We start from the raw sequence: 25,481 nt of genomic DNA on the forward strand, positions 1-25,481 counted from the left end.
ACCTTCTCGGCTCCATGTCTGAGACATGGAAGACCACGTGCTGAGGTCACCACCCCGTAAAATATAATCTCAGGAGACTCGGCCCTGTGATAGCAAGGATCTTGACTGGTTTTGCACTTCAGTAGATGAAAGGGAGGTTTCTAATTTGCACATGAGTGAGCCAGATGCAGACTCTGTGGTTTGCTCCTCCGCTCCTTTTTTGTGGTGTTCTAAGATTCCTAGTTCAAGGTCTGGCATCATTGTGCTTGCACCTCAATCTGCTCTATCTAGCAAGCTGCTGCCTCCATCATGAACTCTCCCTATCATGAACCTGCAGACAGGCATCACAGTTCGCATGAGAAACCACCCCCTCCCATCACGGACTCTTTCGTTAAACACATGGATTTGGCATTCAGCTTGAGTTCTCTTCCATTCCCTGAAAACTGGAGAGACTCCTTCTGGAGGAGCCAGCTGCCATAGTTTGAACATGAAATGCCCGACCCTTCTAGCTCATGTGTTGGACACATGCTCTTCATCCTGGAAAGTTCTGGAAACATTAGATGGAGCCTAGCTAGTTGAAGCCCATGCCTTTGAAAGTGATACCTTCACTCTCTGCTTCCTGTCTGCCACGAGAGCAAGAACTTCCTCTACAACACATTTCTGCCATTACGACACACAGCGTCCAAGCGGCCATACATAGACCGAATGCACCCTCTGAAAACATGAGTCGAATCGGCCCTTCTCCTCTGGGTTGTTTACATCAGCCGCTTTATCACACCAATGAGGGAATGAGCCGCTGTGCAGGTAGGATGCTCACACTTACTTCATTTGCTTCCTTGCACTAGTTTGGATCCCCTCTGATACTGCCCACCTCTCTCTCCACTCCCCAGTCCTCAGCATAGGGTCCTTTCTATGCTGCCTAAATCTGTGACTATGAGTGGCAGATGTGCCCATCTGATGGCAGTCCCTTCTCAGCACTGAAGGGGCCACCCACTCTCTCTGCACACTCTTCCTCCCTATTCACAGGGAACCCTCCATGCCCTCCACCTGCCTTACTACTTTACAATCTCTTTTTCTCTCCTAGACATTTTTCATGGGCCCCACTACAGCTAGGGATGTGTGTGTGTGTGTGTGTGTGTGTGTGTGTATGTGTGTGTGTGTGTGCCTGTGTGTATGTTGCTTGCATGAACATGGCCTCCCTAGCCTCTGGAGCTCTCCCTAGGGTCTGTGGATCACCTGGCCCTATGAGTCATCATTTGGATGGTCTAAAAGCCTATGATTTAAAAGCCCGAAGGACTTAGGCTCCCTAGTATGTCAACTGTGGGCTCACTGGGCCTCTCCCCTGCTGATGGAGGATCAAGAGGATCTCTGGGCACCATAGCAGAGGACAGAATTAATGACAACTGGAAATCTGCCCAAGAGCATGGTAAGAAGCGTTAATTTCCACCAATTTTTATTCCCCAGGCAGGGATCTAAGTATGAACAAATAAAGAAGTGTGAATATGGGGTTGAGGATTTAGCTCAGTGGTAGAGCGCTTGCAAGCACAAGGCCCTGGGTTCGGTCCCCAGCTCTGAAAAAAAAAAAAAAAGAAGTGTGAATATGGAACACCAAGCATGACGGAGGGGACCTAATCCTGGAAAACCATGGTTGAGAGTTTGGGGGATGGAATGCCCTAAGACCTCAGGAATCAGGGTCACATACAGTGGCTTCATGGTGACAGTGGCAGGAATGGAGGGTGAGAAGGAGCTGGGGAAGAAGAGAAGAGCTTCGTCCAGAGCTCAGGCAATCCCTGTACTGACCATAATTTCCAGGACCTCAGGAGGGTCTCATGTCAGAAAGAGAGGCAACAAAACTGAGTTTGCCCTGAGCTGCCCTTCCTAGAGTTACTGAGGTCCAGAGTGGCTCAAAGCCTCTGATTGCACTGAACCATCTTCCTGCTGAAATCCTTCCTCCCTGTGGACCACGGATCTGGCAGTCTCAGGGACACCCAAGCTCCTTCTCAGACAGCTTCTGCTTCAACCCAGGTGGCCCCTCCCCCTGCCTAGGTGAGGCTCCTCAGGCCCCAGCTTTGGTCCCCAGAGTGCTTGGAATAGAAGAGGAAGCCCCACACACAGAGTTGTTTGCCTGTCCCCCAGCTCTGGGACAGTACTTTGGCTGTGAGCCAACCTTGGGGCCCCCGGGCCCACTAGCTATAGGCTGCTATTACTCATCCATTTGAGGATAAAGGGTGGGTCGGAACAGGCTCTAGAGGCTGCATTTCCTGCTGAGAGGACAGGGGCTTTGTGAAGGGGTCTTGGACATAGAGCATTTAGATAAGTGGATGTGAGACTTACGGGGGACACCATGTTGAATGGGGTGCATAACTCTGGCCCAGACTCAGAAGAGACATGCAGGATGTGATAAGGTGGAACCTGATGATGCTAGGTCTCAAGTGGGAAGCCAGGCTGGCTGGGGTGAGACGGGCTCAAACCGGACTGGATGGGGCATGGCTGGATACAAGTGAGCTCTGGGGGGGAGGAGGAACAGAGGAGGAAGTAAACTGCATCTGCTGCTCAAGCTCTCCATTGAACACCTTGTGCCTCCTCACTGTCCCCAGGACCCCTTTTCTTGAGTCCTCCAGCTGTCTAGGCTCCCACTCCATCTGCCCCTACTCTCAGCATCCCATTCCTGCCACCTACAAGCCAAGCACCTAGCTTGCCTCTCAGCCCGGGGCTCTCACATCTGGGATTCTCTTACAGGTTCCATGCTGGATTTATTTTGGTTTTGGTCCCGGGTCACTGTAAGATGCTCAGGACTGCCTTGGGGTGAGATCTGATTGCAAAAGAGACAGCAACGTTCCCCAGCTCCAGCTCCCTTACTGCCGGTGCAGTCTCAGGAACTGGGCAGAGCAAGCATAGGGATGCATTTGGTCCCACAAGCGGCCAGGGTCAGCTACAAATCCTAGTGTTTGAAGCTGCTCCTCAGTGACCTCCCCAATGGCCTTCTTGATCCACACACAGGGGACACTTGATGAGGAAGGCTGCCTTTGAGGACCAAACAGGAGCTCAAACTGTCAACCTTGGCTCTTATCCACCTTGGCCCCTGGGGCAGAAGGCCCCTGGCCTGGCCTCTCCAGCCCTGCCCCTTCTTGTCAGGAGCTAGGCAGTGCTGCCTCTCTGTAGCCTGGGAACACCTCTCCCCTGGGCCTGCCCAACTCCACCTGAGACAACATCCTGGCTTCGATAAAGCCTAAGGGCACACGCCAAGCTAAGCAGCTTATCTACCACAACGAAACCGCACCCAAGAGGAGACACAGTGAGTGTAGATAAAGGGACAAATGGGTGGGTGGTGTTCCCAGATATCCATCAAGGCCTGTGCCAGAGCTTGGCAGGCCCCTCTGCCACCTTAGTGGGGGAGCCTCAGGTTTCTCTCTGCCTGCACCGCATACCTGTGGGTCATTTGAAGCTATGGCAGGTATCCTAGGGAACGGTCCACCACAAGTGGCAGTGGCTGAGCTAGGGGTACCATCTACTGGAGGGAATCATGAGGAGCCTTGATTGCCTTCTTCATCAGCTGCCTCTTCTTAGACTTTCAACTGTCTGTGCTCCCTGGCCAGGCCACAGTGGCAGATAGCTCTAAGCAGGGCAATAGGTAGTAGGAATGGGCCCAGCTCTATCATAAAGTCCTCTGATGTCCCTTCAGGGTCAAGGAGTCACACACACACACACACACACACACACACACACACACACACACACACACACACAGAGAGAGAGAGAGAGAGAGAGAGAGAGAGAGAGAGAGAGAGAGAGAGAGAGAAACAGAGACAGAGACAGAGACAGAGACAGGAGAGAGACACAGAGAGAGAGAGGCTGAGCTGGCATGAGCTTGAGACACCCGTAGTAGGGAAAAGAGAGTGTTGGAGAAGGTGGGCTTCCATGCCCACCAGTGGCCTTGCATGTGGACACTACTCAGCTCCAGTCACTAGGACCAAGGCCTATTGTTACCAGTGGCAGGTCTGACTCTCACTGGGAACTGCCTTTTCTAATGTCATATTCCTCCTCCAGCAGCCTGCTAGAAGGAAGGCATGAGGCCAGGGCTGGACTTTCACAGCTTATCTTGTACCTTGTTCCAAGAGTAACATCCTGAGAGTGTTCAATAAACCACTGCTCACAGTGGTCCTATCCCTCGGGTACTATGGAGAATGGGGTACGTATACTGCTATCAGGATATATGATGCATGAAGCCCCCTCTGGTCTGAGTTCCACCCTGGTGTCTTTGGTGCCTGTACAGGCTCAGGCAGGCCATGTAAGAAGCTTCTACCTGCAGGGCATGGTGGATGGTGGCTTTGACTAAAGAAATGGACCATGGAGCAGAAGGTACAGGTTCACTTCCCAGAAACCAACAGTGGGAGGATGGGGTTGGGGAACCAGGCATCCCCAGCCTCCTCTGTATTCAGGGACCTGTCACTAGTCATGCTCATGCCCCTGCCCCAACCTCACACCTACATGGGGGGCTGGCTGGATAAGAGCCCTCACTGCCATGCTCATCCTACAGAGTGCAAGGAAAGGCAAGACATCCATGAGAAAGCTGGACAGGGGTTCCGAGGCCCGTTAATGCTCTCGTTACAAAGCATTAAGGAACGTTTCATTTGGACTGACCATTTAAGAACACAGTCCATTATGGTGGAGAAGACATGGCAGTAGGAGCATGAGGTGGTTGGTCACACTGCATCTGCAGTTAGGAGAAAAGGAGAGATGAATGCTGGTACTCAGCTCACTTTCTCCTTTCTCAGTCTAGGACCCCACCCCAAGGAGTGGTCCTGCTCACATTCAGGGTGGGTCTTCCCACCTCAGTTGACCTCATCTAGAAATTCCCTCACAGACATGCCCAGAGGTATGTCTCCAGGGAGCTTTTATCTCCTGTCAAGTTGACATCAGTATTAACCGTGACAATGGATGCCCAGCCCAGGATTATGCAGACCTGTGATACTGAAGGCCTCAGAAGCCTGACCTCAGGAATGGGGGATGCAACTATATACTCAGTTGCTCTACCCTGATATGCCTCTCTCTGAGATGCACCTGTGGGGGGGGTTGGGGGGCTCTGGTGTGAGCTAGACACTTAGAGCAGTGGCCACTGGTCCTGATACACAGCACGCCACCCAGAAGGATCAGCCACAAGGAGTGAGGATCTCACCCTTGTGCCTCTGAACAGGGCCAGGATGGCCGGAACAGTTTGGTCCCTCTGCCAGAGGTTTAGTGGGCTCCAGATGCCTGTATCCAAGGCATCTGGAGAATCCCATCTTGGTCAGACTACCTTCCTGAGTGGACACCACATACACACATGCTTGATTCTAACAACAAGCCAGCTTTTTGCATACCCAGGTTCACGTGACTTTACTTCCAAAATCCAAGAGGTGGATAATCAAGTATCTAACAGCTAACTGGACAAACAAAGTGATCCTCTTGTTCCATGTGTGGTTGTCCTCATAGGAGGACATTACTCAACCTTTAGAAGAAGGACACTCACCATGGATGACCATCAAGGATGCTGCACTAAACCTAGCAGGATTCTATATATTGAAAGTCCTCATAGTTGTCTGATTCATAGAAACAGAGAGAAAAATAAGATAGGATATTAGGTTCTGAGGAATCCATGCCTGACAGGAACAGAGTTTGGGCTTTTTTTTTAAAAGGAAGTTCAGGAGGTGGATGATGGTGACAGTTACATGACATTGTGAGCGAGATTTATACCACTGAATGTACACTCAGACCTGGGTATGGTGGTGAGTGAGATTTATACCACTGGAACATACTCAGACCTGGGTATGTTGTTGGGAAGTTGCTTCCCTGGGCCCTTTTTCTTATAACATGCCTTGCTGTGTGGTAAAGTACAGAATAGGAAACATACCCTTGTGACCGTGCTAATTGCACTGTTCTTTGGCACTGATACATCCACACAGCTGTATAACTGTCACCCACAGAACTTCCCTGTGTGCCTAAAGTGGAGACTAAGGCTGGATTGGGCTATAGGATACTTGTCATAGTCAGTACAGGACAAAAATATCCACTGTACAAAGGAATGGGAGGGTTGCTTGAGGATGCAGACAGTAGTGCCCCCCCCTTCCTGATATTGTACCAGATGCACTTGCTAATCAGGAACCAGTAAAGAACTGATGGAAATAAGAAGAAAGGAGAAGGAGAAGGGGAAGGAGAAGGAAAAGGAAAAGAGGAGGGCAGAGAGAGTGAGGCAGGGTCCCTGAGACTTGTTTGTCCAGACCACTGTTCACCACAGAAGGACTCAACCTGAAGCCTAAATAAGAGACCTGGGACCTTTCTGTGGGCCTGTGGTGGACACATAGGAAGGTGGTGGTGGTTTGGGATATTCATTCCTCCTCTGATTCAGCAAATATTGACCAAGCCATGACCATGGGCTACTGGCCACTCTGCTCCCGCAAAGTTCATTCAATGTGGAAAGAGCCTTCTGACCAACTTATGGGCTGTTCAAGCCTGTCTGAACAGGGTACCTGGGGAAATACTAGGCCAAGCACTGAATGACCACTGGTGGTTGTTGGTAGGTTCCATGATCACTTGGAAGATACCTTGTGGATGATAAAGGTGTATAGGCTGCCTAGGGCTAGCCTAAGGTTTCTTCCGGCTAAGATGGGTGGTTCCAGATTCCCTATGGAAGTCTGAGTCACAGGCTATAACCTAGCCAGGTTCCTTGCCTATGAGTCGTGTACCTTGGCATGCATACTAGCAAAAGACTCATTTATTCATAGAAAAGAAAAATATCTTCTCCTGCCACCCTCCTCCTTCAGAAAACAAACTTTAGGTTTATCTCTCCTTGGAGCATTGGGTGGAGAGTGAATTCATCAGACAAAGGATAGACTGGCTCAGACCAAGGACTCAGAGCAAGAACAGCACCTGCCACCAAGGTTGACCAGATGACTGTGCAGGCATGCTTAGCCCTTAATCCCACTTCAGGCTAAAAGAGAAGGTAAGGGGATTTCAGGGTCAGTAGAACACACATGCTGACAGAAATTCTCAGAAATGATACCAGAACCAACTATGAGACCTCCTCAATCCAAACCTTTCTTGAAGCGAACTCCAAGAGGAATGTAATGCAACTCCATCTCCTTGCCCAGCACCTCTGGGGAGTCTTAGAACTCTTCTGAACGCATGAAGAAGAGAAACTACTCACAGACTTTTAGCAATGCTAGCCAAAGTCTGAGAGGACTGTGGCCACCACCCTCACTCAGGCTTAAAGAAAATAGGTCAGATATGGGTCATCCTCAGTTTTCTTGTTGGACTAGAAACCAGTGACTCTGCTTGACTGCCTGGGGACATCCTGGTGTCATTAACATCTCCCTGGCCCTAAAGACATGCTGTGGTGCTAGGACCATACCTAGAGTTGAGGGTACAGGTATGAGAGGTGAACCAGATTCTCAGTTCACAGGAAGGGATAGCCAGCATGCCTAGTGACCACATGAGGTGAGGAGTGTGAGATTGAAAAGTATGGTGGAGGGGGATCTTCCTGGCCCTGGGATGTGGAAAGCATAACTGTGTTCATTGTGGGGTAAGGAAAGATGGCCAAGTGTGGACATCAGGAAACATGGGACAGTCTAGACACCAGAGCAGGGAAACCTCAAGAAACAGGATTCTCACTGGGAGCAGAGCCTGACCCCTTACCTCTGGGGCTCTAGCTGGGAGCATGTCGAAGGCTACATGGTTTATAATTGTCCCACATTGATCTCAAAGTTCCCACAGTACTACAACAGTCTCCACAATACTTCCACGGTGTCCACAGTACTCTCTCAGCCTCTTACACCACACATCATCCCTGCCTTGCAATTCAGTGTGGATGCCATAAATCCATCCCCCAGGCCTTTGTCCACTCACACCTTGACTCCTATCACCCTGTGTGGCTGCCACATCATTAGTTTAAGTTATCAAGGTGTGTACTCTGTATCCACAACCGAATAGTAGCACAGTTACAACCTGAAGGCAGGACTCCTGGCAACCATGGCCAGGCCCCAACCAAGAAACCAATGTCACAGTGCAGGGGTGGAGTATATGACCCTGCCGTGGAGTTCCCAGACAATCCTCTTTGGAGCTCCTTATGACCTGAACCCAGTCCCCTCCTGTGGTTGTCCATCATTCTCTTCAATGAGTTCACATGTTTGGTGACACAGACCCTCTCTGAGCCTGGCAGAGAAGCTATGAACTGGCTCTACAGCACACTGTCACTCTTCTGTTCTGAAAGGACTCTCAGAACCAGGTAGTGTCAACACATGGCTTGAAGGAAAAGTTCCAGAACTCTAGTGACTGGAACAGTCAAGGAAGGAGGGGAGATTCTGAGTTCCTACAAACAATGGGGTAAGGTTACATGGATGTATCATGTTTGGCCTCAGGGCTAGACCAGCTGCCTTATTTAGCTATAGATTTGTCAGGATTCGATGAAGCCGTGTCTAGTAATGCCATCACAACTAGATGCTCAGCACGTGGGGAATGATCCCACATTCCCTGGAAACACAAAGCCTCCGTGTCTCTATGCTCTAACCTTCTAGAACTAAGGTCTGAACCCACGGTCTTTCACCTACCTACCAGCAGGTCCCCTACATGCTAAGTCTATTCAGAAAGACCTTTCAAAGGTTCTGGGTATCTAACACTCTTATCCTGCTACTTGTAACCACAACTCCCATCTACCTTCTCTCAGCCTCTGATAATTCTCCCAGAAACATGGCCTCAGTCTTCTGCTTTGTTGGTTGGCCCTTCATTTGCCCTAGCCCAGCTGGACAGCCAGTGGCTTTCACCTTGACACCCACCTTCTTCCTCCCATGAATCCTTTCACCATCCTCCGCCACCAATCCCAACCCCATGTTTTTCTGGCAAGGTCTGTCCCAAGCCCAGGCATGAGGGCTGTCCAGGAAGCCCTCCCTGATCCTACATTACTAGGCTTGCCCACCTACAGAGGCAAGAGGACTCTGATCAAGATCAGTGACAATTACAAGCCCTTGCTTCTCAGTCACCACACATCCTTATCTCACAACCAGACCCACTGGCCAGGGGCTTTTGGGGCTGATCTGGAGTTAGCCTGGGAGAGGAGTTCCCCATGAAGTGTCTATAAAAGATAAGGAATAGGCTGGAAACTGATCTGGGCCCTAAAACCACAAACACAGACTCTGTGTCTAAGTTACTCCCTCACAAGGTAAGAGGGAGAGTCATCCACTATGCACACTTGGCATTGAGGAGACCCTGTGGCACATCTGACATTTCTAAAGTTTTCCCCACCAGCCAGAAGAGGACATAGAACTAGGACAAACCAAAGAAGGAGGATTCCTGTGAGAGCCATGCAGCTATCACCCTGGTGACTCTCTTGAATGTTACTTGGACTGTTTATCTTTTCCATAGCTCAGTGTGGACATTAGTGTGGGATAGCAGGCAGTTAATTTCTACCATGGTGTTGCCTGTATCTGAGAAGCCAGTGCAGTTACAATAGTGCCTCACCCCAGAAACCCAACGACTCAAGGCTCTGTGTGGTTTGGTGGAGAGGCTGCCTGGCTCTGATTTCCAAGGAACCCACAGGATCCTGCAGATAGGTGATTAACAACAGTCCTGAGTGGGTTCCCATACCAGGGGGCTGGATGAAATTGTTGACAGAATTAACTCCCCAAAATTAAGAAGACTGGCTACTTGGCCCCACCATATCCTCTGTCTGCCCTGGGAGGAAAAAGAAGCAAATCTAAATCTGTCTGTACATAGGGCCCAGGGGAGAAGGGCCTTGAGACCCTAGTGTCAAGCTGGAGGCCTCTAGTACCACAGAAGCTAGAGCTGCCAAGCTAATGTGGCCTGCAGAGACCACAGCCTATGGCTCACTCAGAATGGGCTAGGGCTCAAAATCATACTAGGAGGGCAGGAAGGGAGCACCTACAACTCAGTAACCTTGCTATCCTACACAATGAGGGCTCCTCAAGTAATCTGGTTTCTAGAGCCTGGGATTAAGCCTGGTAGGACTTTGCCCCCACTGTGGTGGGGTTAGAAGGGCCTCTTCATCTGTGGGAAATGAACCCTTAGAAATGAATGTAGACCTTGGCCCTCCACCATGCCTACACTGCAGAAAGGAGTGATGTGGAGGAAGTCAAACTCCTGGACTAAGATAAACAGGGACACAGAAACAGACAGAAATAGGACACAGTGAAAGAGACAGAAACAAAAAAGTCAGAGACAGGGATACAGGGAGTTTCCAAGATCCAAAAAGAGAAGGAGGACACAGCAACAGAGACAGAAAGACACAGAGATAGAATGCCTAGATGACATAGAGGCAGAGTAGCACAGAGAAACAGAGATGGACAGACATAGGGAGACACAAACAGAGATGTCTGCATTGATAAAGAGACAGAGTTGTGAAGATCCAGAGACAGAAAAACAAGAGGAAACAGAAAGACACAAAGACAGAAAAATAAAGAGGGGCATCGAGACACAGAAGCAGACAGACAAAATCAGACAAAGTCAAAGGAGACACAGAGATAGAGACCAAGACATGACAGCTGATCTCCAACACTCACACCAACATTGTTGGCAGAGGCCAGAAGGTGGAGCACCGTCAGCAGGAGGAAACAATGGAGAGAAGAATTGGGTCTCTCCTGGAGTTTAATAAGATGAGTAAGGCTCCTGGAAGGATGTGTTGGCCTCACACAACATGGCTGCCCCAAACAGTTGTAAAAGAAAACAGTTACCGTGTGCATGGATTTCAGTCAAAGCTGATGCCAACAGGGCCTGCACTTAAGATTCAGAAAACAGGAAATATACAAAAGGGGGAAAGAACCAGAATGACTTTAGCAGGAGTCTGAGTTCTGGGAATGTTCTAGGTCTTACCTGGAGCTGGCTATGTATGTGTACCTGTGTGGACACTCATCAGGCCATTCACCTCAGATTTCAAGGCTCAATTCAACTCAGAGAGACTGTTCTTGCTTCATTTCTGTTGCTGTGATAAATATCCTGACAAAAAGCACCTTAGAGGATAAAATGGTTCATTTCAGTTTATAATTTCAAGTTACAGACCACAATTGAGAAAATCAAAGGAAGAACTTCAAACAGCTGGTCATATCACATCCACAGTCAAGAGTCATGAATTCATGTGTGCTCACTTGTTTGTCTGTGCTCACGTCCATTTCCCTACTCATACATTTCATAATCTCCTGCCTAAGGAATGGTGCTGCCCACAGTGAGCTGAATCTTCCCACATCAATTAACTTAGTTAAGACAGTCTCCAACAGACATGCCCACAGGTCAGCTGAATTTAGATAATCCTTCATTAAAACTCTGTTCCCAGGTAATTCTATGTTGTGTTTAGCTAATAGTTAAAGCCAACAGTCAGAGAGAGCTATCAACATTGTCAACTCGGCCTCTATGGCCTGGGGAGACAAGAGGCAATGTCTGTAAGAAAAGAAATTGATACTAACATTCTAAATGAATTGTTTATTTTTCTTATTGCTATGACAAAATACGTGACAGAAGCAACTTAAAGGAGGAGGTCTTTTTTTTTTTTTTAATTATAGTTTCAAAGATACATCTCACGGCACAGAAGCCATGGTAACTGGGATAGCTCCATCTGTGCAAGCAGAAGTTGCAACTCAGCTTGTTCACTTGGGGAAGCAAAGGGCTCAGGAACAGCTCTAACACCCATCCCTTGTGACTCATTTCTGGGCCCAAAAGTTCTATAACTTCCTAAAATAGTACCACAAACTAAGGACCAATTGTCAAAACACACGAGCTTGTGTGGGACACTTCACATTCAACACACATCAGCCTGTGTTCACCACAAGAACAAAACCGACCCCTCGTCTCTGCGACTGAGGTGGGTTTGGCAGAGGGTTGAAGATCTGTGAGGTGAAGGGCTCAGTACAGGAACATGCCCTGACACCTTGCAGACATATAGCAGGCAAAGTAGAGAAGACGCCTCCACAATCGGCTGCCATTCCCTCTGAAAAGGAAGACCTGGGGAAGCAGAAATCTGAAGTCATGACTCAGCAACTTCTCAGAGGCAGTAAGAGTAAGAGTGGGTCAAAGAGCTTGGGACACTTCTTTCAAGGAAAGAAAGTAATGTGCTACTCCCAGACTGCCTTGGCTGCGGCTCCTGACACCCATGTCTAGCTCTTGGGACTCCCTACCCACTCTGTGTGTTAAGGTTCCACTGGGGTTCTGGGTAGCATAGCCACATGGTCCTCTGTTGAGTTAACATTTCCCTGGCTTGGCACATTGGAGTGACAGCCTGAACCCTCTCAAGTCAGAAGGATGTGACTGACCCTAAGGAGAGGGCCTTGTGGGCTCCAAGATTGAACCAGGCACCCTCGTCCTTCCTGCGGACTCTGACCTAGCTTAACACTTGTCTTCAAAGAGGCTCTGCCACAGGAGTAGGGATAGGAGGCCCTCTCTGTTCTCAGATAAACTTCTGTGGCCTGGAGCATGGTCCATTACCCTACACACACACACACACACACACACACACACACCACACCACACACACACACACACACCACACACCTAGCCAGAGCTCTGAGGTCCTATGGTTCAGCTGGATTTTGTTGTTTTAGGTCTGGGTCCTACTTAGGCTCTGGTCTCATGGGTAGGAGCCTCTGGGAATGCTTCTGTTTAGTACAGCATGTCCTCTGCCTGCCACCCATGACCTGGCCTCAACAAGGAAGGAGCTCAAAGGCACATCACAAAAGAAAGCCACAGGGTAGACCCTACAAGTAGACATTAAGTTCAACTTGCACTAGGGCCTCTGTCCTGAAAGAGTGGGGAGTCTGGCCAAGATTCAGATTTCCCAAGGGTTTTCTACGAAACAGAAGCTGAGCCACTACACATAAGCAGAGTGGCCAGTATAGGGTCAGTGTATCCAACAGTGCCCAGTGCAAGACAGGCAGATCACCATGGCCAACTTGATAGGCCAAGAGGAAGGCCCTATCTTCCCTCTGACAACCTGGCCCCCTCTAATAAGACTGTCTACACTCATCCTGTGGCTACATTTCCCAGTGCCCATGTGAGAAAGGTGCCGTAGAAACGAGGTGTTGTCAGAGATACTGTGCTGACCAAAACAGACCAATGTTATCTCTATCCCATACCCCAGAGGCTGAGGCTAGACCAATTTGAGTCCACAGTAAAGGAAGGGGCTCTAGTTACAACTGTCTTAGCAGGGAATCAAACCACAGGGCCCTGGATCAAGGGGTCAGATGATCTTGGAACCATGTGCTTCTCTGGAGACCCCTAAAGTTGGAGAGCGAAGATCACAGATGCAGAATGACAGCCAAGCCACTACCTGTATCCCTGGGCTACCAAGAACCACCGTCATCTGCACAGGAAGTGTGAAGACAATTAGGTGACTCATGAACGGACGCAGGAAACCACCAAGTCCTGATAAGCAGCATTTTGTGTCCCACTGACAGCCCCTGAGATGAGAGGATGCCGCCAGGCTTGCCACCAATGCCACCTCTCAACAATGAGCAATGGGAGTGGTCTTACTGGGGCCTTGTTAGATAAGCCTGTGGGGAGAGAGAGGCTGTGTGGAAAGCGCCTGTATGCCAGGATCATGCCGGGATCGGACTTAGCTTTACACCTGGACTATTCAAGTGACGCCCAGATTCATGAAGTGGATCTGGTCCTGATTACAGCTCCATCTGCAAGGTGGGAAGACAGCATCTTGAGCCAGCTGAACCAATCTGAAGCTATAAACAGTGGGATAGACCACAGACTCCACCACACACCCGGAGTTTCAACAACCATCAGACCTCTGGAGTGACGACAGGGTTCCCTGAGGCAGGGTGGTCAGGCAGTCTCTACCGTCTTCTAGCCCAATGCCAAGGTCTCGTGGGATCCATCCATCCAGTCTTGTACCTGGGACGCTGTTGCTGTCAGGTTTTGAGTATTGTGCCCTCAGCATAAGATCTGGATACATCTTCCCAATAAAGACTACTCCTGTTGTCTCCTCCGGGGTGTGATTTCTCTATAGGAATGCTTTGGGCATTGGCTAGACATCTCCATGGCTTCTTTTTTTTTTTTAAAGATTTATTCATTTATTATCTATAAGTACACTGTAGCTGTCTTCAGACACACCAGAAGAGGGCATCGGATCCCATTACAGATGGTTGTGAGCCACCATGTGGTTGCTGGGAATTGAACTCGGGACCTTTGGAAGAGTAGTCAGGTGCTCTTAACCACTGAGCCATCTCTCCAGCCCATCCATGGCTTCTTGGGAGTCACATTCCAGTCATCTGACTTCCCTGCCCGTGTATGGTCATACTGTGTGTCTGTGTTCTGAATATATCCAATTAGATTAGGCACCATTAAAATGACTTAATTGTGGTTTAATTATCTCTTTAAAGACCATATCTTCCCAGGATGGATAAATGGTTTAGTGGTTAAGTGGATCAGGGATTCTGTTCCCATCATACACGTTGGCTCACAACCATCTGTAACTCCAGTTCCAGGGGATCCTGATGTCCTCTTCTGACTTTGGAGGACACCAGGAATGCAAAACATGCACATTCATACACACAGGCAAAAACACTCATACACAAAAATTAAAAAAATGAATTTCAAAGAAAAGAAACCTCTTCCTAAACGGTCCCTCAGGTGTTAGAGTTAAAGCTTCAATGTCTCCCACAGCACATACAGTTCAGCCCAAAGCACACAGAAGCCAAGTAGAGAAAGGGTCTAAGTCACAGGGAAAGCCTGGGTCCTCTCCTGGGCTCCGGAAGAGGGTGGGTTGCTGCTGGGGCTGACAGAATCCTGCACAGACTGGGTCTGACGGGACATCATTCCTTCTGCAAATACTGGGTCTGCCAGCACTGTGAAGTTTGCAGAGCCCATTCCGGATGCACAGCTCCTACTCTGGTTTCTGGCCATTGATGTTAGATTAGTGTGCACAGCTCAGGTCATGGGGGCAGGGGGGCAGAAAGATCAGAGTGGCAAGACCTTGCCAAGCAGAGAAGAAAGGCAAGACTCCAGACCGTGTGGCCTCAAGAGCCCCTGCTTGTGGCCCAGCACACACTCACTGACTCTCCAGAAGGTTTTCTTGGTTTGGTTTGGTTTTTCAAGACAGGGTTTCTCAGTGTAGCCCTGGCTGTCCTAGAATTCCCTCTGTAGACCAGGCTGGCCTCTGGTTCTGAGTGCTGGCATTAAAGGTGTGTGCCACCACTGCCTGGGTCCCTAGCTCTTTTTATGATGAGTGACTTTAAACCTCACCACCCCTCAGATTAGCCTGTGGTCAGTTTTGCTTTCAAACGTTCTTCCCTGAAGGGATAGACATTACAGTCAGAGCAACCTCTGTCAGCCCACCCACAGCCACAGCCATGATCCTGAATCTAGTGCTTCGCAGGTTTTTCTCATACTTGTCTGCTTGCTTGCTTATGTGTGTACAGGGTGCATGTGTGCCAGGACACATGTGTTAAGGTCACAGAACAACTCCTGGAAGTCAGTTATCTCCTTCCACTATGTGGGTCCCAAGGACTGAAGACAGGTGGCCAGGCTTGATGACAATTGTCTTTACCCCCTGAACCGTCTTGCTGGACCTCAAATGTTTCATGCTTGTTGCATTTGCAAATATTCAACTTCTATGGTATTGTTTTACACTTGTAGAAACCAGCAGACACCACCAACGCTGGAGAGATGGCTCAGTCAGTCAGTAGCTCAAGACTGAGGATTTGCATTTGATCCCCTGAACACATGTGCAGAGAGCTGAGGAGAGAGACGGGAGATCCCTGGATCTCTCTGGCTGGCTAACCTAGCCTAGTCAGTATAACTCAAGTTCAGTGAAAAGACACTGTCTCAAAAACAAGGTGGATGACACCTAAAGAATGACACCCAGGGTTCACCCACACTTGTGCACACACATGCACACAACACACAGATCAATAAATATACAACTCCCTGTAACTCCAGCTCCAGGAAATTCAAAACTCTATTCTTGATTGACTCTCTCTCTCTCTCACACACACACACACACACACACACACACACACACACACACACACACACACACACACACACACACACACACACTTTCTTTTCGTTTTCTCCTTGCATCTATCTATCCAAGAGCCATCATCGCAATCACTGGACAGCCACCAAGTGTCTCTGGCTCCCCCAGCTGCTCAATGGTAGTATTACAATCCCAGCATCCAAAGTGTGGGACCACTTGAAGCATAGATTCTGGGAAGACACCAAACACACACACACACACACACACACACACACACACACACACACACACACACACGTACATACAACCCCCACCCCAAGCTGGCTTTAGACACAACAGAAGAGACCTTAAAGATGAGAGCTCCCCTGTCATCCATCCCAGGCTCTAGGCTGCTGATGCGTGCATTATGATGCCAGCCAAGCTGCAGCAAGCAGAAAGCGTGAGGAAGATGGGCCTCGTGCTATTGTAAGCCTCTGACCCTTGACAGCTTTTGTCATTGCCGCATGACTAATACATGTTAGAAAGTTTTCTGTAAATGAATCCTATTCATGATTATTGGGTCTCTGGGTAGGAGAGGGGGCTTCACATACAACATCCCCACTCTGTGTTTGAAGCCAATACAAGAGCAAGCTAAAAGAGTTGGCATTTTCCCAAAAGGCCACATAAGCTCATGCTGGTAGGTCCACGTGGTTTGACAGCTCTGCCCAACAGTCTTTGAGGAGCCATGTAATGGTTTGTATATGGAGTATCCCTCCCCCACCCCCCAAAAAAAGGTTAAAAAATTGAAAGGGAGTTATTTGGGGAGGTTCAAGAAACTGGGGGTTGCAAAGACTATACATGGACTGACCCTGGGCTCCAACCTCATCGGTAGCAATGAATAGCCTAGTAAGAGCACCAGTGGAAGGGGAAGCCCTTGGTCCTGCCAAGACTGAACCCCCAGGGAACATGATTGTTGGGGGGAGGGAGGTAATGGGGGGAGGATGGGGAGGGGAACCCATATAGAAGGGAAGGGGAGGGTTAGGGGAATGTTGGCCCGAAACTGGGAAAGGAATAACAATCGAAATGTAAATAAGAAATACTCAAGTTAATAAAAAAAAAGAAAGAAAGAAAGGAAGAAAGAAAGAGAGAGAAAGAAAGAAAGAAAGAAAGAAAGAGAGAGAGAAAGAGAGAAAGAAAGAAAGAAACTGGGGGTTGGGGAGTGAGACCTTGCTAAAGACTATGAAGGGCTGAGTCCTTGAAGGATATTATCCCTGGCCCTTTGCAGTCATGCTGAGTCAGATTCCTGGCCGACCAAGCTGTGAGCAGCTTGTCTCTCCACATGTTCCTGCTGCTGCATTGGTGTTCTGCACAAATGCATGGGGTCAAGCAACCATGGGCTGAGCCCTCAGAACCCTGAGCCAAATAAATTCTCCTTGTTTTACTTGTTTTGAGGAATCAGTGTCACTCCGATGCAGAAGAAAACGATGCAGTCCACCGTTATGGCTGTTTTTCTTTCAGTTTGCAGCAGAGGTCAATGCCCTACCCCAGCCTGTGGCCTGAGACCTCCTCAGTGACACACTCACACCCCATGGGCACAGACACATAGAACTACACAGGTGTGCAGGCACACCTGTGTTCTCACACCTTCACACACACACACACACACACACACACACACACACACACACACACACACACTGTCCCCATAGCTCATGGACACAGTTCTCACCCATTAGCAGAAAACCCTCTAAAGGAACTTGAGGGCTTTGTCACTCATGGTGGGAGGGGGCTTCACTCAGCCAGTGCTCTGAACACTGCCTGACAGAGCCAGGAGCCCAAGGGAAAGGAATACAGATGGCAGAGTCACATTGTGTCTGCTGTGCAAAAACCAGTGACTGAACCCCAGGGCTCCCTGAGGATCCTTTTCAGGATCCCTACCCAGTTCCCAGAAGCCATCCACATAGGGGCCCCCTCGGATTCTTGAGAAACCAATTTAAATCACAATACCAGAGTGGCTATGCCTGAGTTTATTATCAGAAAGCAAAGAATGGAACAGAAACTCCGAAAATAAATATGTGCAGAGAAGAAGTCAAGCAGGAAGTGGGGAAGCTCAGAGAATTAGCAGGATGGCTCAAGATGGGAAGAGGTGTGCACGGTGTAACCCGTTCACTTCCTTCCTAGAAGCCGGGGACTAGAACGCCTGGTGCGGCTTTGCTGGGCCTGTGGCAGCTCACAGACGGTGCCCTGGCACAGACAGCTCTCGATGTGTGTGTAGGTATGGCTCAGCTTACTGCCATCTGGGCAGTCCAGGGAAACCATTCGTACACTGGTCCTCTCCTCCCTGCAGCAAGAACACCCATGATCCAGATCCTGGGCCTGGGCAGAGTACCTGGGGACGAGAAGGGCAGAATGAGTGCCAGCCTCCCTGAGAACAGCATCACAGTTCTCCCTCCTTGGGAGCCCATCCTTGAACTCCTCCACCCCTCCATCACACTTGTAGCCTGAGACTCACATGGCAAAAGTCCCACAGGACCCAGCGCAGAAGTTCATGGAGATGTTCTTGGCACAGCCATTGTAGGAAATCTCCTTCATGACGGGTATGGCAGAGCAAGGGACTGTGTTGTTGTTAGGGTTATGGATGCCTGTGGAGGGAGACGCAGGTGCAGAGGATGATCTAAGACATCTATCTGTCTATCTGTCTGTCTATCTATCTATCTATCTATCTATCTATCTTCCTTCTATCTTCCTTCCTATCTATCCATCTATCTATCTATCTATCTATCTATCTATCTATCTATGCATCTATCTATCTATCATCTATCCATCTATCTATCTATCCATCTATCTATCTATCTATCTATCCATCTATCTATCTATCTATCTACGTATCTATCCATCTATCCATCTATCTATCTACCTATCTATCCTTCTATCTATCTATCTAGCCTTACCTTTACCCTGGCCCTGGCCCTCCCCCTCCCTATCCCTCTCTGGTCCTGGTTCTTCTCCCTTCTTTCCCACTTTCCTTTTAGGAACTGAGTCCCAGCATGCAGCTGGGCTCCACCCAGCCTCTCCCTGGAAGCGGACTCAGATTCCTATACATTCGCATGAATGTAGGAGACACAGCAGGGGCAGGAGTCCTGAAGCACCCTGTCCTGTGTCTTCTCAGGTCTTCCTGCTCAGGGATCTGAGGAAAGCCCACCCATCACCCAACACTTCCCCAGCTGTACTCACATGTCTTACAGCAGCCATTCGGCATGTATGTGATGGAGCCCTGAAGAGAAAGAGGAGTGAGAAAGAATCCCACGGCACCCCCAGCAGGTGAGCGCCCCTTCTTGCTATGGGATACATAAGGACTTTCCTACAGGAAACCAGGTAGCTAGTGCACCAGGGTCCCCTGCCCCTGGCAGAGCATACGTGGACAGGGCCATAGGGGTCCCACTCACCGGAACACAATCACTTGGGTCAAAGTCAGGGCAGGTGATATTGGAGACTGAAGAGATGAGCTGGTTGTTGATTTTCATGCAGCTGAAGAAGGTGCACCTGTCGTTGGGGTTTTTCTGTATCTCCCCAGGCTGTGGACGCAATAGGATAAAGATGAGCAAAAGTGTTCACCAGAGGCTAGCCAAGGAAGACCTGGGAGGTACAGCTTCACAGAAACGAGGCCCAGAGTCACTGGGCAAGTGACACCCATTAGAATCTTGGGGACAGGCGCTTACCTACCTGTGGTTAGATAACACAAAAATCTCTAACCTACGGCTAACCCGTGAACTAGAAAGTGACTCTGAATGGAGAAATGATCTCTGAAAAGCTCAAGAAAATAATCTGGAGATGAAGTCGCCTTACATCAAAGAGGTCCTAACTTCAGGAATGAGCATCCTTGTAAGAGACAAAAGAGGAGACATAGGCTCAGATAGAAGGCAGACCGCTACGTCAGAGGCGATGCGAACACAAACCAGTGTTGCCTGAAGCCCAAAGGAAAGGAGGCAGGAAGGACTCCTCATAGCTTCTGCCAGCCTTGATCTTGCCCTCCAGAGCTCCGGAAGTGGGGCAGTCATACATGTTGTTTTTAGCCACCCAACTATGGCCACTCATACCAATGTGGGATCTAGGCTGAGGCAAGCCCGAAGTCATCTAAGCCTGGCCCGCAGTGGTTGACTAGCTTATGGGTGGAACACACACACACACACACACACACACACACACACACACACACACACACACCTTCAGAATGATGTACTGCTGCTCGGGCCTCTTGATGATGCAATGGGTCTGCTGGCACTTCTTGCAACATTCCCCAGGGACCTCCACAAGCTCAAAGCCCTGTGAACACAGGAGATGATGAGGTTGAGATCAAAGACTTGTCGCCGCATCCAACCAGACCACGGAATTGATAGAATGTCTCACTGGGGGTGGGGGGGCTGTATATAAACAAGTGCCAAGGCGGGAGGTAGATATAGGCACTGTTTGGCAAGAAAGACTTAAGAAAACTTGAAGGCAAATCATGGAAAATTAACATGAAATCGTGTTAGGAGATGGGAAGAGGCAGGAAGTGGGAGAGAAGGGGGAGCCACACTTACAGAGCTACAGGAGATGTTGCAGGGCACATGGGTACAGGAGACGACATTGAGCTGGGTGCTGTTGTCCATGCTGTCGGTGCATACACAGTCCTGGCACTTGTTAGAGTACACTGGGGATCCGGGCTTTGGGGAGACGCAGAAGTAAGGGAACCGCACACACCATCACACACGCATCACTCCATCTTCAGGCAAGGGCAACGCCACCCGTCCCCCACCCCCATCCCCTCCCAGCTCAGAACTCACCTGGTATTCAGCATTCTCGTGCACGCACACACCCTTGGGCACTTGGAGGAAAGAGTGGGGAAAGCCATCAGAGGCTATCCTGAGCCTCAGCCTGGCATACACATCTGAGCAGATGCTCAGGGCCGATGGGCACATAGCCGTAGCCATGACAAAGAAGGCCAAGGAGAGAGCATGTTCCCTCCGCTGGCCCCTCGTTCACAGCCTGTCCAGCCTGTGGCCTTCCCTCACCCCGGTGGCCTCACTTACCACAGGAGTAGACAGGACAGCATTTCCCAGGCACGTGCTCACTCTTCACTTCGAATCCCAGCAGACACGAGGGGCGTTCAGCTTTGCACCGTTTGGGGTCACACTCTGAGGGCAGAGAAGGAGTGTAGTGACCAGGATGGACCCCACAGGCACAACACCACCCCTCATTGTACAGCAGGAGTCTAAGCTTCTGTGGAGCCCACCAGGACCAGTCCTTGCATCAGGAGCTCCTGGCCTGATCCAAGAGCTACTCTCGACACCCTCTCAAGTGAGCAGAACCTGAGCTCACCAACGAGGGAGTGGCAGAAAGCCTCACCTACAGTGGGCATGTTTGGTTACACTAAAAGCATCAGCCCCAGTGGTCTGAGAATGGCTCCCACGCCCCAGGGTTGGCCTTACTACATGAGGTGGTGTTGCAGCACTTGTCATCTGGGTCGGCCTCCACAACAAGGTAGGTGCCATCCTCCTCACATGTGGTCAGGTTGCCCCTAGCACACTTCTTTGGTTGGCAGACAATACCACTTCCACCCTCCAGGCAAACACAGTCCTTGCAGTCAAATTCAAAGTGCTCTCCAAACTACAAAGAGGAAGGATTAGATTAGCACCAGGCTAGCCCTGTGGTAGCACATCTATGACCAAGCAAGGAAAAAGGGCTGGACCAAGTAGCTAGATGAGGTGTCAAGTGAGAAAGCTGTATCTCTCACTACCTCTGAACTCACAGGGCAGGTTCAGGGACAGATCAGCAACTGTTCATTCAAGGGCACTGATATCACACAGATGTGACCTGCTCACTAGCACCCATCAGCATCTGCCCAGTATGCAGCAGATTACCTACTGAAGGCATTTTTTTTTAATTGAGCCAAGAAGTCCAACAATAGCTGTGAGGAGCACATACAGGAAACAACACTGAAGTAGCCAATGTGCCGTCTTATATTTAGTCAGAGTATTATATGACTGGTGGGTAGATGGGTGGACACATGGATGGATGGGTGGATGATGAATGGGTGGAGAGTGGGTAAGTAGATGAATGAACAAGAGATAGATAAGATACATGGATGATAGAATAGTTAAATGAATGGATAGTAAATGGGTATATGGAGGACGAATGGTTCAGATGGGTGGGTGGGTGGATAGATTGATGGATGTAGAATAGGCAAGTGAATGATGAATGAATGACTGGATGATGGATGAATGTATGGATGAATGGATAATGGATGGGTAATTGGATGGATATATAATACATACATAGATGTATAGGCAGATGTGTGGCTTGGGTGGATATATGGATAGACAGTGAGTGGGTGGATAGTGGATGGATAGATGGGGTGTTGGGTGGCTAGTAGGCAGATGGATAGATGAGAGATAAATGAATGGCGGGTAGGTGATTACCTGGATAGGTAATTGGTGGGCATACAGATGGATAGTTTGGATGGGTGGGTGGGTGGATGGATGGATGATGGATGGGTGAATGGATGGATGGGTGGACAGGTGGATGGATGGATGGGTGAATGGATGGTGGATAGATGAATGGATGGTGGATGGATGAATGGATGGTGAATAGAGGGATGGGGGGGTAGGTGGATGGGTAGATGATAGATAGTGGATGGATGAATGGATGGTGGATGGATGGATGGGTGAATGGATGGGTGAATGGATGGATGGGTGGATGGGTGGACGGGTGGACGGGTGGATGGATGAATGAGTAAACAGATTGATGGGTGGTCTGATGGAAAATGGATAGGCAAGTGGACAGATGGGTGGATGGAAAATGGATGATAATACATTGTTAAATGGATGAATACATGGATAACAGATGACTCAAGGATAGATGGCTGGACGATGGACTGATGGAGAGGTGCACCAATGGCAGGAGAGTGAGTGGATGGATCTCATCTAGTAGGACTTACATGGCTTATGACTCAGTCCTTGGGCCTCCCAGGCTGTCATACCACTTCACCCCACTCATTCCCCAAAACTTGGGATTTTAAGGAGAATTCTCCTAGCTCAAGTGGGAACCTACCTCTCTGGGCACATTGTCCGGTCCCACACATCCTAGAAAGAGAGAAGAGACAAACTCTATTAACACTGTCGTGATATATAGAATTAGGATCAGCCTTCTGTATGTACACAGAGGAAGTGGGAAGGGGGTGACAGAAGTAGGGCATACCACATATCTTCACACAGACGTCATAGCCAGGGGCAAACTTTGTGGTCCCTTCAGGACAGAAGCAGCCTTCCACCAAGAGCGTGGAATTCTGAGGGGAGCTAGAATGGCAAGACACATGCCTCAGAAGGAGGGAGTGACAGACATTCGGGCACAGCTCTGGAAAAGGAGCTAAAGCTGGCTGGGATGCATGAGCAGGACTAGGGAAGCAGCAGGGATCTTTGGGTGCATACCTGGACTGGCAGGTGGGTTCCTCTGCAGGCCCACAGGCCTGATACTGCCTGTGAGCTGGACACGTCACAGCTGCAGGGGAGGGACGAGAATAAGGAAGGCCATATCCAGAGAGAAGCCTGTCCCTCCCTGCAGTGACAGAGCTACCCAGCCTTCCCACACAGGACTTCACCCGATGCCAGCAGAGGATGGGTAGTTGCCCAGTACCTGTGCCTGGCCCACAAGCCCCAGCACAGGGCAGTGAATGGGAAAGGATAAGAGGGACTTACCACAGGCCCCCTGGGTGTGATTCCGCCAGTCAATGCAGACACCTTCCTGAGCACAGAGGGCAGCATAGGCCTGTACACTGGCACACTCCATACCAGAGCCAGCCACAAAGCAGCTATCAAACAGGCAAGCTTCGTAGTAGTGCTTGGGAGGCACGAAGGGGTGGCACTGGGAGAATAAGCTATGAAGGGGAAGATGGGTCAGGTCACATTGTGGTCAACACTGAAGCCTCTCCACATGATCTCCCAGGTGTCCCCCATTCCCGCCCTACTGGAGCCTGCTCAGAGGCACCTGCCAAAGACCAAAGATACACTATGATAACCAGCTGCAGAAGACAGGAAGGGCTGGCCTCTAGGAAAGGAAGGACATTGTCTGTTTCATCGGACATGTAGAAATGCACTATGTACACCTCAATGGTCAGTAGTTGCCAGGATGTCCCCTTCCAACAATCCTGACAGAGACTCAGCTAACTTTGACCTCACCCTACTACCTTCAGGGACAGGGAGCACCCTCCTGTCGCTACCAGATTTAGAAGTCCCTGACCTGTGTCCAATCCCAAACCTACTTCCCTGAGATGCTGCCTTCTGGTTAGTTGATCTACAACTCAATGAGGCTGCACCTAGCCAGGAGGTGAGAAATGTCTAAGAGCAAAGAAGGGTGTTGTGGTATGGGGTGTCAGAGAATAGCTAGGGCCTGGGGAAGCAGAAGCCAAGTCCTGGGACCCCTGGGACCCAACACCCATCCACAGTAACAACCTCGGCTCTTCCAGGCCCACATGGGCTGCTCTTTGCCTACATGGTAGACAGCAGGGGTCATAGAGATGAAACCTCATGAGACTCTGGGTTGGGTTGGGTTGGGTTGGGTTGGGTTGGGTTGGGTTGGGTTGGATTGGTTTGGTTTGGGTTGGGTTGGATTGGTTTGGGTTGGGTTGGGTTTGGTTTGGTTTTTTGAGACAGGATCTCATTAGCCTAGGCTTGCCCTTATCCTCTCGCCTTCACTTCTCCACTTCCCACAGATCACCTGTCCATGATGAGCTGACAGACAGGAGACACAGTGCAGCCTTCAGTGAAAAGTCCTGGTGTCGTGATGGCTGGGCGCTTAGTGGTGAGGCCTTTGTGGGGACAGTGTGGCTTGGAGGGGTCATTCACCAACCACTCATCAGCAGCAACTTCACAGTCAGAGATGATCTCCCCACTGGGTAGGATACAGTCATCCGCAGTATTGTTGGTGCAGGTGCCTGTGTGCAGAGAAGTAACCTATTAGGCCAGCATTGAGCCCTGGCCCTTCTCCAGTCTAGAGTCTGTGTGTCCCACTAGTCAGGCCAGAAAGCAAAACCAAGAAGGCCAAGCCAACATCTGCTGTCTTCTCACAGGGACCAAACACAAGACAATGCCACAGTGACTGTCCACAGAGGAACAGAGAACCCCCAGCTGGGTGACAGAAGCTCACACCCAGTCTTGCCCTCCAAGGAAAGAGGCAGGGGAAGGGGGCACTCACCACATTGGCCCTTTGTGTTGTTGCCAAACAGGTGGTAAGGCAGCCGGATGGAGAAAGACAGGCCATTGTAGGAGACCTGGGCACCCAGCCTGGGGATGTCCACCACAAAGTTGATGCCAGATTGGTATACCTCCAGTCCATACTTCTTGTAGGGCAAAGCCACTAACTGCTTGTTCACCTGTACCTGTAGTCAACATAGCTGAGTCAGAAGAAGACCTCTGAGACAGGAGCTAGAGCCTGCCACCTGTTAGAAGATTGCCCTGCTCTGTCCTGTCCTTCCATGAACCTCTCTGGAAGCCATAGAGCTGATCAAGAAGACAAGGTTGCACCTTGG

General features: G+C 49.8%; 1 protein-coding gene across 1 annotated transcript in view; it reads right to left on the minus strand.

The window, feature by feature from the left end:
• Positions 1–17,928: 17,928 nt before the first annotated feature.
• Positions 17,929–25,481, minus strand: part of Muc2 (mucin 2, oligomeric mucus/gel-forming) — a 32,008-nt gene continuing 24,455 nt past the window's right edge. Inside the window, 15 exon segments of the mRNA XM_032891753.1 lie at positions 17,929–18,308; positions 18,432–18,561; positions 19,154–19,193; positions 19,366–19,494; positions 20,144–20,242; positions 20,500–20,622; positions 20,743–20,783; positions 20,989–21,093; positions 21,388–21,565; positions 23,009–23,040; positions 23,156–23,253; positions 23,386–23,455; positions 23,653–23,831; positions 24,671–24,887; positions 25,148–25,331. Coding sequence (XP_032747644.1) covers positions 18,086–18,308; positions 18,432–18,561; positions 19,154–19,193; positions 19,366–19,494; positions 20,144–20,242; positions 20,500–20,622; positions 20,743–20,783; positions 20,989–21,093; positions 21,388–21,565; positions 23,009–23,040; positions 23,156–23,253; positions 23,386–23,455; positions 23,653–23,831; positions 24,671–24,887; positions 25,148–25,331 — 1,848 coding nt within the window. The 3' untranslated portion in view covers positions 17,929–18,085.

The sequence above is a fragment of the Rattus rattus genome, chromosome 2 (assembly GCF_011064425.1).
Source record: "Rattus rattus isolate New Zealand chromosome 2, Rrattus_CSIRO_v1, whole genome shotgun sequence".
Taxonomy (NCBI): domain Eukaryota; kingdom Metazoa; phylum Chordata; class Mammalia; order Rodentia; family Muridae; genus Rattus; species Rattus rattus.